At 34.3% G+C, this 19,949-nt stretch overlaps 2 protein-coding genes across 2 annotated transcripts in view; one reads left to right on the top strand and one right to left on the bottom strand.

Moving 5' to 3' along the window:
• LOC115453761 (suppressor of lurcher protein 1-like) overlaps positions 1 to 19,949 on the top strand; it is a 332,327-nt gene that overhangs the window by 137,343 nt on the left and 175,035 nt on the right. Inside the window, exon 4 of the mRNA XM_037440969.1 lies at positions 5,478 to 5,658. Coding sequence (XP_037296866.1) covers positions 5,478 to 5,658 — 181 coding nt within the window. The remainder of the gene's footprint in view (positions 1 to 5,477; positions 5,659 to 19,949) is intronic.
• On the bottom strand, positions 5,950 to 19,755 carry LOC115444299 (myosin regulatory light chain, smooth muscle). The gene is made up of 6 exons (XM_030170027.2): positions 19,605 to 19,755; positions 19,117 to 19,223; positions 16,973 to 17,120; positions 15,861 to 15,980; positions 12,506 to 12,642; positions 5,950 to 6,246 (listed from the first exon to the last, which is right to left on the bottom strand). The coding sequence occupies exons 1-6, from the start codon at positions 19,638 to 19,640 to the stop codon at positions 6,078 to 6,080; spliced, it is 717 nt and encodes a 238-aa protein (XP_030025887.1). The 5' UTR covers positions 19,641 to 19,755; the 3' UTR covers positions 5,950 to 6,077.

The following is a 19,949-nucleotide window of genomic DNA, read 5'->3' on the forward strand; positions in this document are numbered from 1 at the left end:
ATCAAAACCCCAAACTGTTATAAAGAGTTTTCGATCCCATCCCACGTAGACACGAAAAAACGCAAATACCATACAAATATTTCTATCAGTGCCGGGATTGAATCGGCGATATATCCGTCTACACTCAGCATCACCCATTGCACCGACTGTCTGCTAAAAATAACATAAACGTCCGATATAAGTAATTCCAAAATAATTATATTTCTCTCAACGGCTCTATCACAACTTCCATTGATAAATAATTCATTTTCAATTAAAATAACGATGGATTTTTATTCCAACAAAAAAGAAGTAATGGCAAAATTGCGTACCGTGACAGTAAATAAAACAAAACAAAGGCAAAGGAATTGCTGCAATACGTCCAGAATGTCAAGTCTTAATTAAACCGGCTAACTAATTGTGTTAATTATGATGAGGCATTCGGATATTTTAATGGATAACGCTGCTTCCTGTCTGTCTTTGTTATTAGCTGGAGAGTGTTCGTGTTATACATTTTCTTAAAATTTTATTTAATTTTGGCAGCATGTTTCGTGTCATGGAAATTTTGTATTTCGCATTTATTGTATTATATTTTCGAACATAAAACGTTGTATGTTTAATATCATTAAAAAAACAATATTTTATGGTCAAAAGCGTTTTGTATTTTAAATGTTCAACCGCAATACCAGACTAGAGTCCACTTAATTTAATACATTACAGTATCTCTGCTTAAACCAAATTTAATTCTTACTATCTCGGATTAAAATAGCTAACGTAACTAATCCGATATGTTCGTATAGTTCTAATTAAATTATGATAACTGCATATCTTCGCTGGCCGCCCGTCCGGTGCCGGGCAGCGGTACCAATTTCCGGACTCCAGACCGCTCGGAATCGTTATCCAGTACTCCAATTTATCGGTTAAATTCCAAATTAATTTATATTGAGCATTGTTTTTTAATTGTTTGGTAACAGAAAAAAATGTGTTACATCAATTGAGATGTTAAAAAAGAAAATTTTATTGTTAAAGTTGCTTTTTTCTTTGTTCGCAATAATTTGAAGAGTTATGGAGGATTCCTATATTTACATAGTTGTTAATGCAACGAAGATAATTATAATTAAAGATAAAGATAATTATAGTAAGTCTACTGCCCGTTTGGTGTAGTTGGACGGTAAAATGCCTGCACTGCCTCTGCACTTTCAGGTTCGAATCCCGGGTTGGACAAAATAGTGTAGTGAGTTTTTTGTTGAGTATCAGCCTGGAGTCTGGTATAAGTGCCTGGTATGTTACACACGGCTAAAAGTGGATGCCCTGGTTGCACGTCTACCCACCCCTTAGGGGATAAAGGGGTGATGTGTGTTTGTGTATTAAATCTACAGATTTTGTTGGTTGACCTTTGTCTGTAAATGCTGAACATTCCATTTTAATATTTGAACTTAATGCGAGAATTCCAACAAAGTCAAAGGACGTGATAAATTCAGATTCCTTACATTCTGAAATGAGTAGTTGAATAGAAAAACTCGTGTTAAGCCAACTTTTCTACTGATCCGACATTTTCTGTTCAGCGGTTTTTCTACTGAGCACGATCAAAACTTTTCTGCCAGATAACAAGAATTACTCAATCATTAAGCTAATTACAACTTAGATATTAGATTATTGCGTCGTAAACGTTATTTATTATGATCGACTTTTTTCTTTACCTTGCAATCTTTTTGGTCGGGTAAATTGTTTTTCTTTTATATCATTTTTGTTATTGCTTCAATAATTTGTTATTACGTTTCGTGATTTGGAACATAAACATTGATTACTACAATCATGTTTTTGGAAACATTCATCAGCTATCAGGTTTCCCTTATTGTAGTTGTTTTAAGGTTATAGACATATTTCTTTTTATTTTTCATAATTTAAAAAAAAAGGCAATTTAAATTATTTTATGATTCTGCGTGGCAACGTGACGTAACATAATGTAGTAATGATAATAATAATAAATAATAATATCAGCCCTGTATTATATACTTGCCCACTGCTGAGCACGGGCCTCCTCTACTACTGAGAGGGATTAGGCCTTAGGCCACCACGCTGGCTTAGTGCGGATTGGTAGACTTCACACACCTTCGAAATTCCTATAGAGAACTTCTCAGATGTGCAGGTTCTCTCACGATGTTTTCCTTCACCGTTAAAGGGAACGATAAATTCACAAAGAATACACACATGATTTTTTTTTTTAGAAAATTCAGAGGTGTGTGCCCTTGGGATTTGAACCTGCGGACATTCGTCTTGGCAGTCCGTTCCACACCCAACTAGGCTATCGCCGCTTCGTAGTAATGATACTGTAGCTAAAAGTTGTGTTATCTTAATTAACATTTATGAACAATAAGTAAATTATTGTAATCGGATTTTTATTAGGACTTCAAAACATTGTTATTAAAAGTATTTATTTAATTTTTTTTATATGGGCATGGCACAATGACCCCACTGTACCTCATGGTAATTTGTAAGTGGAGTGGGGTCCAATAGAACGTCGACTGGCGAGAGATGATTACCCCTTGACAGTCGACACAATTATGCCGGCCATTGGAACCGGAATTACGGTGTGAATGCGTCATTATACGTGCTGTTTATATTAGACGTTAATAGATATACGTGCATTCACCTTTGACCAGAACAGATTAGATTTAAGAGCATTATATGCAAATGTATGTTTTATACATAGGGTCATGAAAACAGTATATACTGACTGCCTCGGTAGCGTAGGAGGTCCTGGGTTCGAATCCCGGGTCGGGCCAAAATAATTGTGACTAAGTTTTTCCATCTTAAAAACATTATTCAGTCGCAGCTCGGAGTCAGGAAGTTGGTGTGATACTCCCGTGCCTCGGAATGCACGTAAAGCCGTTGGTTCGGCGCCTGATTCCTCTACGGTCATGTCGGATTGCCGTCTCAACGGACTATGAGAGTGAAGGAACAGAGTGCACCTGTGTATTGCGCACTCACTTGTGTACCTGGCTTATATGTCTCCTGCGAACCTGGCTGATCTCTATTGAGATTGGCCGCGTAGCCGAAAATTCCGCTAGGAGCATTCTTATACTGCAACATGGCGATATGTTTTAAATACAATATTTGATATTGGAATTTCAATTAATCTTTTAGGAAGGTGTTTTGTAAGCTTGATTGTGTGATTAGAATGTGATAAAGAACACGGCTCGCTATTGATTCATGGGGATTAGTTGAGAGACTAACACATGACTCATTGGTCTCTCGATCAATTACAAACATCAAAATTTAACATCGATTTACGAGTCGCGGTGTTTTGGAACATTCTAAGAGGCTGGATTTGGACAGTTGTTATTTAACGTGTCTATGAAGATATGGTATTGAAAGGGCTCCTACAAAACTAATTTTGTTACCTCAACGCTTGACAGCCCTCTAATAAATTAGAAGTCATACTGGTGCAGCGTCTTTTAGTAACTCTTATATTCTGAATCCTAGTACTGATACTGATTTTGAAATACCACATCCGATATGGCGATAGGCTCGCCCACATCATGGGACGGAACATACTTGGCAAACAGGTGGTGCCCTGGTTGCACCTCTGCATACCCCTTCAGGATAAATGCGTGATGAGTGTGTGAAATAGCACATAATATTATCATAGGATATAAATTTCAGGAAATATTCACACGTTCACATATAAAAGATACGAAGACAAATGCATACAATGTCACCGTCATTCTCTGCAATGTAAGTTGAAACAGCGGGCCATAAATCGCCGTACGGCACGTCTTACTAAAAATGTTTACGAACGTCGGATGTCTTCCTAGTTTGAGCCAAAGGAAATCTACGCGAAACTGGAAACAAATTTTAACGAACCCAATCTCGCTCGAGTTCTTGGAAAAAACTTTAAACAGTCATGTTTGGAAGTTCTCAAAGGAAATCATGTTAAAGTGATATTTAACTTGTATACTTAAAAAGACTGCAGAAATAGTCTAGAAAATTGTTAAATTTTTGTTTGCAATGTTATTACCTTTTGACTGAGATACCATGGTATCTCTACATATTATATTATAATAAAGTATTTTTCCGCGTTCCTCCGTCTGAACGCGATAAACTGAAAACTACCAAAATGGTATTCAATTAAATTAAATTTTATTTCTGGTAAAATTAATTCACGCAAGCAAATCCGCGAGCAAAAGCTAGTAGCATATAAATTTATAACAATAAACTAAGTCAGTATTATTAACATGTCATGAAGTTGCTAACAGTGAAATTTTATTACACTTCGGTTGAAAGTCAATAAACGCCTTAACCTTACGAAGGTCGAAGGTCATCCAAGTTATTTGTCAATTTTCAGCAACGAAATTGCCATTACCGATAAATTACAACCCAAACTCCATCTCATCTCAATAATATCTCATCCATTCTAAATGCTCAGTAATCATGGGAAGAAACATTTAGTTTAAATTGGAATAGTTGACTGAAACCGTTCGAGGATTGGTAATTTACTAACAGGAGTTAACCGCGTTAATGAAAATTGGTTTTGATAAGATCTGATGCCTTAGTTTATTGAATATAAGGTTCCAAAGCTCGACTTAATGAAGATTACGCGATCAATTACGCAGATGTATTTAATCAGTGATTAAATTGGACCGCTTTACACGTAACGGAGTCATAAACTTGGAAAAACTAGTTGAGACTTTAAGACGAAACTAACAGAGGTTTAAGAGAGAAAGTAAGATAATCAAAAGAAATGAGGGTCATTAGGAGCCCAGTCACGGCAGCAGGTGATCACAACACTAAGCAAATAAGTGCAAAAAGTAACAGCCCAAGTCGGTACAAAACTAATTTCGGTGTACCTGATTTTCGAGAGGCAGCCAATTATAGCCCCTGTGAAGTAACTTGTAGCTCCTTATATAATTACCTTTACGGTCTTGGGGTAATCGATGTGTGGGCGAATAATTTAGTACCAACCTCCGTGAATTACTAACCCAATCTACGTGGAACAATTTGTGGCTAAGATGTTAGGTAACTGTCTGCTGTTATTATTCCTTAGGATTGCGACTGTCTGGGATTTTATTACATTTAAAATAATGTGGGTTTACTTGATTCCCGAGATGATTATATGTGTGTTCGTGAAGAGTTCTTTTTATGCGATATCGAAGAAGAATATTGGTGAGATCTTATATAGCTTGTTGCCTAAAATCTAAAATGTTAATATACTTTTTAATAGCAGAAGTAATATGATTATGCATTGTATTTCATAAAAGTGCGTCGGATAGTCCTTAATCATTTGATTATATCTTATTATCTAATTACATCATGCTCCCACATTTATTCTTATCCAATATATGTATAACAAGTATTGATTGCAATTATCTTAGAAACAATTGACTTAGGTATACCTCTATCAGGTCTCCTCTTAGTAACTAATTTATTTTAATCAATAACTTCTTTGTCTTTCACTACAAAGTCCTAAATCTCTCAAGTGTCAATTTGCTGGTCAGGTTGCACGTGCGTCCGGTTCACGTCGACGTACGGCAAGGAGCGCGGCACGTTCAGCAGCCCCGACTACCCGCGCGCCTACCCGCCGCGCCTGGACTGTCTGCTCTACACCTTCGTCGCCGCGCCGCACGAGATCGTCGAGATCGTCTTCACGGACTTTGACATTTACAAGGAACATCTTGAGTGAGTCTTTTACTATTATTGAATGATGGATTTAGACGCATTAGCGATAATAACTTTTTAACAGATATAAATTGATATCTCTGAGATTTATAAGACGACACGCGTAATTCTTTTTTATTTAATAAAAGAAGTTCTCGCGGTGGTTGTCTTGGTAAATTTATTAATTTTCAGTTAGTATTTTTTTCGAACAGCATAATTAGATGTGATGAGCGATTCTAGTATTAGATTATGTATTTACAATAGTAATATTTCTTTACGTACTAACTTTCTAGCTGTACTGAAATTACTGCATAAACATAATACAAATAAAAGCTTTATTCGAATTTAAACCAGTTTCAAATTGACATACTGAACATATTCGCATAACAATAACATGAAGTTTATTTCAATACGTTCGAATGAGCTATTGGCTTCGAAGTTTATTGGTTGGTTTTATTCGGTTTTCTGAGGCCGCACAATTGGCTGCAGAATCGTACGTAGTCGATCATAATGTTGCCATCCTTGTGAACAACGGGGGCTTCGTCTAAGGCGTAATCCACTTCTTTCTCGGTGAAGCGGTCGCCCCACGTCATGAGGTCGTGTCTGATGCTGAAATATGAAATCAAATCTATTTATAAAATAGCATTAACATGATAATCGATTATGTACCTGTCAAGTACATTTTATTATTGCTTTGAATGACTAGACGAGCTTGCTGTTCGACTGATGGTAAGTGATAAGACCGCCCATGAATAGTAGATACATCAACGAACACCTTGAGTAGCAAGGTATTGTTTGGTATTCCACTGCGCTCGCTATTCTGAGACATTAGATGTTAAGTCTTATTAATATGTCTAGTAGTTACATTGGCTACAATGTTCTTCAAACCGTAATACAACAATGACTATACACTGCTGTTTGGCGGCAGAAATAGACAGTATGGTGGTACTATCTCCCCAGGCTCTACATATGAGAGACCTACCAGTAATATAATTTAACTTTACATTAATGATATTTGAATTTTTGAGCATTATTCTTTAAGCAAGTCACGATAAATTTTCATGTTTAAGCATTTCAAAAACCACTGAAGCATTTTCTGTTGCGGATTTAAATTGATTATTGTTGATGTCTGATGAATGTTATAGATTTATTTATCAGATTTAATGTTAGTTAAGTAATAACATTAAAATGTTTTATCGTTTTTAAGTGCATTAATTTCCATAATTACATATATAAGCTTAAAAATATTTAATGTAAAGTTGTTGAAAGTACAAGTTACAAATATTTTCAGGATTTTATTATGTTTATATAATAAGTACAAAAAATCGACGAAACTTTGGAAGTCTGTGGAGACAAACAAGGCTGTTAACTTGATATTTAATTAAACATTATTGTACCTCATTAGCAAAATTAAACATAAAAACAGCTTACAGGAAAAAATAACAAAATAAACGTGAAATATGACTTAAAACGTCTTATAATTTACAAATTATTGTACAGCGCTTCTAGTCGCGACTCCGTCTGTTTGAAATGTTTTTTCAGGATAAAAATCTGGCTATATATATTTCCCGCTATAAAGCCCGGGCCCTTCCAAAGGTCACAAACTATTTCTATACCAAATTTCATCGAAAACGGTTCAGTGGTTCAGCCATGGAACCGTAACAGACAGATAGACTTACTTTCACATTAATAATAATGAACTTTATTGAAAAATACCGTAGGTTTGTTTTCAATTTCAACGACAATTTATAATATAAGTTTACAATTTACAAATTTTTAAAATGAATATAACGCTGTTTCTGACAATAATTTTTTTTATAAAAGTCCATGTCCGTCATAAGAAATATGAAGAATAACTAATATTTTATGTTTAGCAGTGAATGTGGTGTTAAAACGATGTTAATTTGTTTTATTATAATCTGATGCCTCTAAATGCTTAATACTAATCTATTTTTGAAGTTTATTAGTATTTACTCCTACAGATGGTTTCCTTTAAATGTTATAAATTAAGATAATTATAAATTAATTTGTACAAATATGACCCTTAAATTCTCAACCTCATCCAAAAATTTAGTCAATTAAGAGCCTTATCACATATTACAATTAGATTTAAATCATAAAGCATTATGAAATGAGCGAAACCGCTCGAATGACTTAATGAGAATTTCGTAATTAGCGTGAAAGTCGTGATTAATGATCCGAAACAGAAGATATGACGCTAGATAGACATTTATTAGCGTGCTTGTATGAAATATTTTACTAAGTCGACTTAATTATTTTTTAAGCGATGCTTAAGTGGCAAACAAAATACTAAATAGAATCTCGTTGTAAATTAAACTCGACTCTATATCTATAATAAATTATATCACAATCAGATAATTGCGAAAATAAAACTTCGCAGAATGAACACATCTTTCAAACTTTCAAGAGTTGGGATAAAATGGGACAAATTTAAACGTAACAGTGTATCATTTGAAGTTACTAACAATTATAGCGACTCGGCACTCCTACTCAATTCTTTGAGAAAGTTTGTAAAATCGCGCCAAGTTTAATCGAATCGATTTTGGTCGAAAATAGCATTACAATCGTATTAGGCAATAAAGCGAGCCTTTAACTTTATTTGACGTATGAAATATCTTTAATAGCGTGCTAATAAAGTTAACTCGCGCAGAAGTTATATTGGCAGGTAATAAAATTGTCGATGGTATCGACCTTTTGAATTTTTTATTTCAGACGTCTTTTATGGTTGCAAATGATCTTCTGCGAGTGCTTCCTTGTGATATTTAAAAGTATGTTTTAAACATTTTGATGCTAATATAAATTATTATTTTTAACATGGCAATACTTCATTACAGCTACGGCACAATATATAAAAATCTGTTGTGAAAAAGCAATCATGATGACAGTCATATAAAATTCAAATCTTAAAAGTAAAACAAAAATAGTTATGTACAGCCGAACTTGGGTTTCTATAGCGTATGTGAGGTGAGGTCCTTCCTTCTCATAGCATGATTAGGCCGTGCACAAACTAAAACTCCAAACCTTAATATTTAGAATGTCGTAATTTATTTTCAGCCAAACCTAAAGTTCATATGCAAAGGTATAATTTTATTTTACAACCTCGTGCACGACCCGCGAATGTTTTCCTATTCGTGTTATAGGCGAAATTTGCCTGCGTATTATAAAGCCTATTCCGTCTGCTCGTAAAACACAGATTGCAACGAGAATTTTAATAAACCTCTGCGGAGGTTTGAGGAGTATTTACTTGAATACGTTCAAAATAATGTTTCGTGATTATTTAAATGTGGATCTTAGGTATTACATGGCGATGTAAGAATTTAGTCAAACATCAAAATGTGTGGTCGCTCGTAAATTATTTAATTAAATTGATTATCTTTGGAATTCAAATTATGTGTGAAATGATTCTACGGTTGTTGTAATAAAGCTTGTTTCAAATCTGAAATTGAGTATTATTTCATTCTGTGGCTATTTGTATCCCCCTTATTCATAGACGTTTTTTATCTAAGGACGGAGTAAAGCTGTAATAACAAGTCTGTTTCTCAGTTTGGACGGCGTGGCTGCCTTCGCAGTACGTAGACATAGGGCGGCCGGCCATTAGCACTAAGGAACAGACTTGTTGTCACAGCTTTACTCCGTCCTTAGATAAAAAACGTCTATGAATAAGGGGGTAAGTACATGTTCTGAATGAGTTTGAGAACTGGTTGTAATGTTGTTCCTTTAATTTTCGCATAATTACACGCACACGCACACGCAATCTGAGCAGAAAAAAACCCAAATATTATTATATCCGCGTAATTGATCACGAAAAAGCTGAATGAAGACCAAAACGTAACATTGTAAATCTCAAAATATCCATTGTCATTTTAAAACACTCGTAACTCGTGGAATTGCATAATTGCCGCATTTGTAAATGACCGGCATAATGATACAACGCAGTTACTAATTAGGGAACTTTTTGTTTCGTCAGGATGGGAATTACTATGAAGCTGGGTTAACCGGCACACTTACCGTATGAAAAGGAGAATAAACTTCGATTACGATCGCGCTAAGCCTTTTAGAGTATACTCATAATTATGGAACATTAAAAATAATGCCAGCTAAGTATTGCCATAAATGAAGTTGGGCAGGCCAAGTAGATAGACGAAGCGTTGACAGATGGAGTAAGGCGCTGATTGAGGCCAAGACAAGGCAAGCGCAGTGTAGGACTTTCAGCGACAAGAGGGTGGACATTATAAAGATCGCGGGACGCATCTGGAAGCGATTGGCTTAAGACCGAAAATGTGACATGATATGAGAGAGGCCTATACCCAGTAGTGAGACTCTACAGGTTGTGGATGATGATGATGATTATGCCATAAATCATATTATAGATAGGGTTTAGGATTTTCTTCACCACGCTGGTTTTTGAGCGTTGGCAGACTTCACATACCTTATGGAAAGTTCTAGAATGTGTTGGTTACCTCACAATGTCTTATCACCGTTAAAAGGAGCAATAATTGGACCGAGGAATGCCAAAATGTACCAATTACTTGTAAACAACATATTCGTCGCATTTTTTGATGTCATTTGTTATGTCTGGCTTTTTTTATGTTTAAAAAATAATGTGTGGATTGGTTCTTAGATACTTTTTTGTGTCAGATATAAGCAGATCTTGGCGGGTATTGCTGAACAGTGAAGGATCACAATTGAATTAATCGCAAGTTAAACATTTTCTCATATCTGAGCCCAATTGACTAAACATTTACACACGTATTAATAAATTTTCTGACTAATAGACCACTAAACTTTGCGGTACATATATCCAATTAGTCTATTAAGAATTTAAATGGTTGCTTAAATAAACATTGGACTACGCCCAAAGGCCGCTTTTAAATCATTCTAGATATGTGATCTCATAAATACGTCATGCGAACGCCACAAAATATAAATTTAATCTGAAATTGTTTATGATTCCCTGGTGTAGGTATTCAAAGGTGAAAATTCACTGTTATTTAATTTTACCACATTATACTGTTAGGCTTCTTAGCTTGACTGCTTCGGTGGCGTAATTGTATTACGTTATGACTGCAGTGCTGAAGTCTCGGGTTCGATCCCCGCGTCGGGCAAAGAATCCAAGTTTTTCTACTCAAAATCGGCCCGGAGTCTGGAATTTATGCCCGATATGTCGATAGGCACGCCCCTGTCACATCATGGGATGGAATAAATACGGCGAGAAGTGGGTGTACCGGTTACGTCTCTGTCTACTCCTTCAAGGATAAAAGGCGTGTGTGTGTGCTTCTTAGTTTATATAAGAAAGTACAGAGTGTTACATGTTACGATAATACAATTTATTTGTTCACTACTACTATTACTATTGCTACCACTTTTTCTCATAAGAGTTTGCTCTACCAAGATGCTCTACATAGCTCTTATACGGCTCTAAGTTCCCAATAAAAATGTTTTCCTATCTTGCATACATTTATTAATTCGAAAGTTTGGATATTTGTTACTGAATCACACTAACGGCTGAACAGATCTTGATGAAATTTGGCTTAAAGATAGATTATATATTGGAATACCACGTAGGCTGCCTTTTCTCGCGGGAAATATATACAGGGACTTTTATCTCGGAAAAACTTATAAACGCGGGCGAATTCACCAGCAACAACTACTAATATATATTAAACTACCTTTGGTAAATCATTACAATAAAACTAACCTATCGATACACTCATGTCAGTTTTTAGAACAAAGTACGCAAACACTTTCCCCTCATCCAAATATATTTCTTTGTCAAGAGGCGGCAACGTCCTCGAATTCGCTAGAAGTGTGTTCACGTATCCGACTTTCTCCCTCTAACTATTCATATAAATATTATCCGCTAGATAATTCACTATGCGTGCCAGTTGTACGAAGTTTCCAGTTAAAGTTCGCAGCACCAATACTCCGCGGAGATTAAATTGCCCTATATTAGTTGGTCTGCTATTAACTTACACTTCCTTTGTATCTAAGTACGTTAATTGTTCTTTGCTTTACTACATTATTTACTCTATAATTTCCTGTTATTTGAGCTGTTTTGCATTCAACTTTTAACTGGTGGGTAGACCAGATCGACTGGTATACTTGTAGTACAGAAAACAAATGTACGAACAGTTACCGTTCATGCTGATAGGTATATTTTAGAGATCCAAAAATATACACAAATTCTCATTCCTTTCGACAAGCGTCTTAAAAGCACGTACGATTTCTTTGATATAATGATAGGTCGGCAGTGACGTATGTCATGACATTTCGGTTGTACAACGAATATTCGGTTATGAAATATCAGTTTGTGACGTCACCGGCAAGGTTTCAGATTCGGGATTCACAAATTAATAACTCGCATCATAATAGGGAACGAGTTAACAAGAAGTGTCAATGTCAATATTATTACAGCCCTTACTGTAGAAGATCAGTTTTTGAAGATTAATTGAATTAGAAGGGATAAGATAACTTAAGATGTTTAGTTAGGAATTACGGCGCGAGAATTTATTGTAAAGGAAATTATTAACCAAAATTATTGCTGTTATATGTAACCTTTTATGTCTAAACAAAATTAAAATTTTCATTTGAACAGAATTTGTCTTAAAATAAATGAAAACGTGATATAATTTTATGATTTAAGATATGGGATCGAGTTTTATTAAAAATAATTAAGTTAAAATGGATTAGAGCTTGTTCTAAAACAACCTGGATGTGATAGGTTGAGCAAAACACATGTACAGTTGTAAAGAACTTTCTTTGTGTTTCTGCCAAATCTTTTATCTACCAAACCCTGAAACCATTTCTCTTCCTCACACATTAGTTCATGGATAGAAAAAATTGTCACCTTTCTTCAGGTATTAGTCCAATATTATCCTTATCCCAACGAGATAGGGCAGCTACTAGCGTCTCTTCAGAATCCAATTCAAGTGTCCTGTAGCCAAGGAGGTTCACGAACCCATCGAAGTCAAGTGGATTTGGTGCCTGTAACACAACTTCATATTAGTGGATTCGTGATCTCTTTGTTTTGTATTTAACTGTTAATCAGTGGTAAGATTTAGATATTTAGGAAATAAAATATGATAAAGAAGAATGTTATATGGTAGCTATTATTAACCACTAAAAGTGATTGATCAATTATTAAACTTATTGGCGTCCACTACTGAACGCATGTCGGTAGTTGATAATGTTATCTAAAATATAAAAGATTTTTTACATACTTTGACATAAATAGCAAATATTAACCGTAGTAGTTTCGAATACATTGTACTAAAATACATGTCATGTCTATGCCTACAATCCGTGTAATTTCAATTAACACAAGATAAATAACATTTAACGCTTGAAGATGCTTTGCGAAATCAATTAAATTACACGCAATACAAAAACAATTGGATTTAATTAGCCCTGCGAAGCGTAAGACAGCAGCCATTCTAGATACACCCGATAATGACACACGCTGTATAAGGAAATGTTAATACCACCCGCTTTCCCACAAAATAATCGTAAAAACAAATTGGAAACGTTTATCTGATGTGTTATGGTTAATTATAACTGCGGGTTAAAATGTTCTGTGACAATTATTTATTTTATGAACGTAGAATCTTTGTAGTCTTTGATTAAAAAGATAATTGTTATACTAAGTTCGCGGCAGAATGTGATTTTTTTGGAGATTTTAACTTGTTGACAACTCGAATGTTAAATAAATGTTCACTTATAAATTATAGCGACATGCCAATTTGTAGATAAGCTCATTTAGAAGTAATGGAATGCTTAACAAAATGTCACTATACCAAAAACAAACTCATTCAATGAGTTTTAAATATAACTGGCTGTATTTTTTTCGAAGTAAAATAAATAAAGAAAATACGAAGAAGTCATCAAATTTAATAAAAACACAAGATAAAATAACGAAAATGTTACAGAAACGTCGAAAAAGTAATAAGAAAAAAATAATTGGAACACAATTCTAATGGCAGCGTCTTTGATGTTCATGTTATTGGAACGTAATATTAAATATTTGGAAATTTCATACAGAAAACAATTTAAGGAGATGATTAAAGGACGTATCTAAGAGGGCACAGGAAAACAAATTTGTACGCGATGAAGTCTTCTTGATTACGTAAGCTGGTAAACATGCAATGAATGAATCACCTGATGTTAGAGGATCCAAATCATAAGTACCCACAATTCTTAAAAATATTTTATGGCCTTAAAAAAATACCCTTTGGGTTTATTCGTTAAGGATCAACCAGAACCTGATATTGGTGCCTGTCCGATAGGCTGACCCCCTATCACATGGGATGGAACAGACATGGCGAAAAGTGCATGCCTTACACCTCTGTTTATCCCTTCGGCGATGAAGGGGTATTATTTGTGTGTAAAAAAAATATTTAGGTAATAGTAAAGTATTGTTTGGATTTCAGGACAACGTCTTGATAAATATAAAATAAAATAATAGTCTTAATAAAATATACCGTACTAAACACAACAGGAAACAGTCACTAAAAAGAAATCCTGACGGTAGCTAAAGTAATTAGTTTCACACAATAAGATTCACGTAAGATTTAAGTTCACGAGGCTTTAATAGTTCAAAAGTTAAGGCGATCAGAAGCAGGCCCTCGAACCTCGCCAGCCAATAGATTGACACAGGTTTAGACCTCCCTTCTGGCAGATTCCGCAAACTTTTCAAACATTACTAAGACGGAATTAAAAGAAAAGAAAAGTTTGTATCCCCGTTGTGGCTGTCGACAGCTAATACACTGTCTTATTTAATGCGAATGTATTGTTTTCATTCGAACAAAGTTTTGGCAACGTTTTTATTTGAGGCTGTTTGTTAAGAAATTGGTCGCGGAGCCTTAATTCGTTCGCTAAGTTTGACTGAAATATTTTTTTTTGCTTTTCCTTTAAAGAATTCTTTTTGGCTTACTTTGCTATACGGATGATTAAGAGTGGCATATTTATTTTAGTCTGCCTTGTTGGGAATACATTAATCGTTATTAATGTTACAAAATATTATTCTACTCATAGCTTAACGCGATCGGGGGAAAGTTGAAATACGAGATTGGATATGAAATATAAAATAGGAATAATATTTAATTATTTTAATTGACTGCCTCGGTGGCGTAGTTGTATTGCATGTCCGGTACAATAGCGCTCTGAGGTCCTGGGTTCGAATCCCGGGTCGGGCAAAGTGATATTTGGGTTTTTCTGCTCAGTATCAGCCCGGAGTCTGGAATTTGTGCCCGATATGGCGATAGGCTCGCCCCCTATCACATCATGGGACGGAACATACTTGGCGAAAAGTGGGTGCCCTAGTTGCGCCTCTGCATACCCCTTCGGGGATAAATGCGTGATGTTATGTATGTATGTATTTTAATTGAACTAAAGATAACCAGAAAATGGGTATAAGAGAACGTGGAGGTAAATAACTTGAGGGGAAAAATATTGAAGATATTTTTTTTTAGATTACCATCATTCTGATATCAAACTTATACTACAAAATTTGATACCAGAATATAATGTTATGTTAACAAACGTAAATCTTAACCAACTTAAAAAGACCATTTTCAATCAAATTAACCAAGAACTGCATAAATCAGTTTCAATACAACTCATATTCGAAGTGGACGTTTGAACCTTGCTAGGCACTTCACACCAGCACAGTGCGCAAGTTCCAGCCAACTCTTGCACACAATTGTCAATACACATCGATGCCAGCTGGCTAATTGGGTATGCATTGAGAATTTATGTATAACTTGTGCATACTGGGCGGCTGTTATGCAGTCTACGAGGTTGATTCAAACGTGTTTGGTAGTGTTTTCGTATAAAAGTTTATGATCGTTTAGAGCTTGGTTATTGTTATTGTTAACTAGCACGATGGAAATAAAAATATAGTCGTGCAGTATAAAAAGTAGGTATGCCTTTTAATTTCCGTTTAACAATTTTCTCGTCATAGTTGCCCTGGTTTAAGGTAAATAAAAGACATTTGTTATAGAAACCAAGATTTTGGGTCTCAAATCACATTCTTATATTATCTCTATGACTGGTAAAGTCTATTTATCACAAAGGAAATCAAAATAATGTCCCTTAAGTTTTAAAACCACACATTTCGACGCCCTAGGCCAACAGTGTTCCATCTTTTTAAGATTGTCAATTACAACCCTCTTGGCCCTTGGCAACAATATGTGCTTGACATTTACCTCAGCGAGCATGTTGCGAACGGCTTGATCATCCACTTTGCCCCCCAGACTGACAAGGGTTCCGCGCAAGTCATTGTAGTCGATGCAACCGTCGCCGTCAAGGTCGAATAACAAGAATGCCTGAAATTGTTACCTAGTTTAATATTATGTTAGGTATTTTACATATAAGGCCATAAGTGATTTATAGAGGTAGGTAGTGATATATCTAGCAGTCGCGAAGGGTGAAATTCAATTGGGAACCCGACACAACATACATAATAATATGCATAAGTGAAGTCATAAATTGTTTTAATGATAATTAGATTTTACCTAAATTACGAAAGGGAAGCCGGCAGGAATCGGATCATATGGACCCTTCGACACTGATATCTAGTGCATTGGGCATATGACCGTCTCTTGGTGTACTTAAATGGGTGGAAACAAGAATCTCGACCATAGATTGCACAAATTATAGTCTCACGGCATTTAGATGTGTTTTCACGAAACGAAAACGGGGTATCTCAGAGTTCATTATCTAAATGTGTTGCACCTGGATCAATGACGCGATTTCATTCATTTTTACTACGTGGTGCCCGCGGCTGCGCCTGTGTGAATAACCTGTCCCGGTATAAAAGTTCCACTGTATTTCTTTCATTTTATTCAATGTCCACTTTAGAATTCACATCATATTTGAAATGCGACGCGGGTTGAAGGCGCGAGTGAGTGGAATCAAGCGTGCGGTTGTTTACATTTCAAAGAAATGTAACCTCTTTGTTGGATTTCATTTTAAAAATAAACAATGTATACTTCAAGGATAAAGCGTTTATTATAAAATAAGCTGTAAATAAAACCGTTTAGGTAATAAGGAATTTGCCGACTTCTTAGTTACAATTTTCTTCGCATCTGTTATGCAAGTACATGATGAAAGTATTACCTACTTTCTTATGAGAATATTTATCACAATTTTTAAATCTCTTTTTTTATTTTTATAGTCAAAACTAACTACAGCAAGCTCTTCCATATCATTGAAGATGCCAAACTAATTTCAAACTTCAACATTCTCTAAATAAGAACACGCTATAAAAATATATGCATCTCTTAAACATAATATGTAGTAAAATGAATTTTTATACCTCCTTTAGCTCGAACACCTTATTTTCATCCAGTTCAGCTAAAACGTTGGCGGGTAGCGAGAGAGCCTCGCGAGCTCGGGACGCCGAGCGGGATCGCGGTCGCTCTGGCATCGGTAGAGTCTCCATTTCATTATCAGCTATATTGCTCCTGGGAAAATTAAATTCTTATATGTAGTATATTCTAGGCGGCACTGGTTTTCGTAAATTTTAGTAGTGTTCTAGTTTGCGTAATTTTTTTTTTTTAATTATTTTCGCGAATTATGATTATTCTAATCTCCGTATATTTTTGTGTTATGAACATAAGTAATAATAATAAATCTTTATTTGGCATAATAACACAGTATTTTTAAATACAATGTTCGATAATATCTGCATTAGTTAAGTAACGGAGTCACAGATATTATCGCTCACGTCCTTAGAAGGCGACATAATATAAAAACTTATAACACAAAGAAAACATTCTGTAGATGTTCAAATCAAAAACAAAAAATACGTGTGTGTGTGTGGTACAAAGTATTTGATAATAATGAAAGTTGTGTCTTTTTGTTAATTAATAAGCTAAATCGTAGATATAATTTGCGTTTATCTTTGTTACACTATAAACGCAATATTTTATTTTATAGAATTATATTAAGTATGCATTATTCGATATGTACAAAAATTGTTAATAAGTAGGTAGAATTGTGTATTTTTGTAAATTGATTTATTAAAATGTTTAGGATTTTATTTTCTGTTACTCGTCATTGATATTTTGCAAACGCAGTAAGGTTACATAAAAATGTTGAGATAAATAGATTAAATAGTATTTTATACCACAGAACAACACTAAAATGTATACTTAATGGCATATTTAATACAAAAGATGCGAAAAATCCGCTACATTAGTCTGGAATGAGAATATTTTAATAAAAACCTGTCTAGTTTCTAATTGAACCTTGTCACAGGCCGAGATAGAAAGTCCTAACAAATTTTTGAAGTTTTAAAATGTTCAGGCTTTCTTAAATTTTAATAGAAATTTTTGATAGGTCTCTAGTAAATTAATTTAACCATACATAATAAATTGGAGGCCATTATTTAAAAAATCTAAAAAGGTTTACTCTTTGAAGCTAGACAATTTTTCGCTTATAGTCTTTGTTACTGTCTACATTCAATAAATTCTAAGAAGATATTATTTTTAAGGTCAAAATAGCTTTTGTTATACCTTGACAGGACGGAAATTAAAAATTACAAAAGGGTTTGGTACTACTTTGATGGAGAGGACAAAGGGACAAGGGAAACCTTTAAATAACTAAAAAGCTTACTATGCCTAATAATAATTTCCTGGAAAAGCGATTCAATTATATTAAACCTTGAAAAATTTTATACCTATTCATTGATTTTGTTTGAGTAGATTTTCATGAATAATTATTATATGAATATAAATATTCGCGCAAAATACTCAGGGTATATTAATTTTATTCTGGAAATTAAGGTGTAGGTTATTATTTTTCGTTAGATATTAAATATAATAGTTACGCTCCTCCTGCAACAACGTAGTCTTTTTACATTTAATTCGAAAATATCTTTTCTTAGTATAATTAATATAAATTTATCCCAGGCCTACTTGATTATTGTTTAAGAATCGATTCAATAATTCTTAAGATGAGCTCCTCAAACTCGTAAACTTACTAACAAGCTCTATGATATAAGTATAGAGAATTTTTATTATGATTTATTGTATTCCATGTTCAAATAGAACTACAGTTATATGCGACGATGGCATACTTCCTGCATACATACTGCTCAAGTATTTTTGACTTATGAAGTGTTTCTAGGAAGCTTGTAACACGTGCAGATTTGTAGAATTCTATTTACCTTATATACTGGAAAATCATTTTTTGATTAACGTACAAGCAGTTTTCAATATAATGTTCTTTAAAGCAATATTTTTAAAACTATTTTTTTTATTAAAGATTTAATTTAATCCTTGATTACAAGTAATACTACTCTTCAAAATATTATAAAATAAAATGCGTGTTGATTTGATGCCGACCTGCTTACCAACAAGTTTTTTTTTATTTTTACAAAATGAAACTGAATACTCGCACAATAAAATCCATTTTCAAATGCAGGGAATATTAAAATTTAACATATTTACAACTTACTCCCCGGTGGCCACTGATTGCAGAAGATTCTCTTTGAATTTCTTTATTTCGTCTTTCGCGGAATCTGCATCGGGTCGGCTTCGTCGACGCTCCCCTTTAGATTTCGTCTGTAACGTATTCCACGAATTTGTATTCGAGCAAATGATGAAGTAAAGGTTTAAACTGAGGAAAAATTGCTTTATGATATAACAACCATAATATTATGGTTCTTAGTCATTTATTAAAATCCACTAATTTCTTTATACAGATGTTTATTAAATACCAATTTGATAATGATTTGGTAATTGCACAGTCATTTTGTTTCTAGTTTTTCCATTTTTTTTTATATCCGCATGATTTATCACAATTTCTTTTAAAGGTACTTAACATTTAAATGTTATAAAGAATTAGTTCAAAAAATATATACTTTTGTTTCACTTTTAAAATTTAATGTATAATTTACTTTTATACTTAAATCGAGAAACTTAGAAGTACTCTAATCTACTTACTTTTTTCGCTGTGACATTACCGTTCTGTTCTTCCATATTAAAAAAAAAAAAACAATTTCTGTCCAACAGCTCTCACATATGCCACGTGTTAACGACTGAGCACTAATGTCGGAAATGTACAAACATTAGTGGGATTAAATTTAAATTGCATTTTCCTAGAGATAATTATTTATTTCGGTCGGATGCAGATTTCGAGATTAGCCGAGACGTTTGGCCAAACTAATTAATCTTGGGCCGAAACTGTTCTAATTTTCAGGTCAGCGAGTGTCTGCTTCGTTTACATGTTTCTCGCTTTGAAAAGGGTGCTCGAATTAGTGTTAGGTTGGTTTTAGTGTTTATTTTCGT

The sequence above is a fragment of the Manduca sexta genome, chromosome 21 (genome assembly GCF_014839805.1).
Source record: "Manduca sexta isolate Smith_Timp_Sample1 chromosome 21, JHU_Msex_v1.0, whole genome shotgun sequence".
Lineage (NCBI taxonomy): Eukaryota > Metazoa > Arthropoda > Insecta > Lepidoptera > Sphingidae > Manduca > Manduca sexta.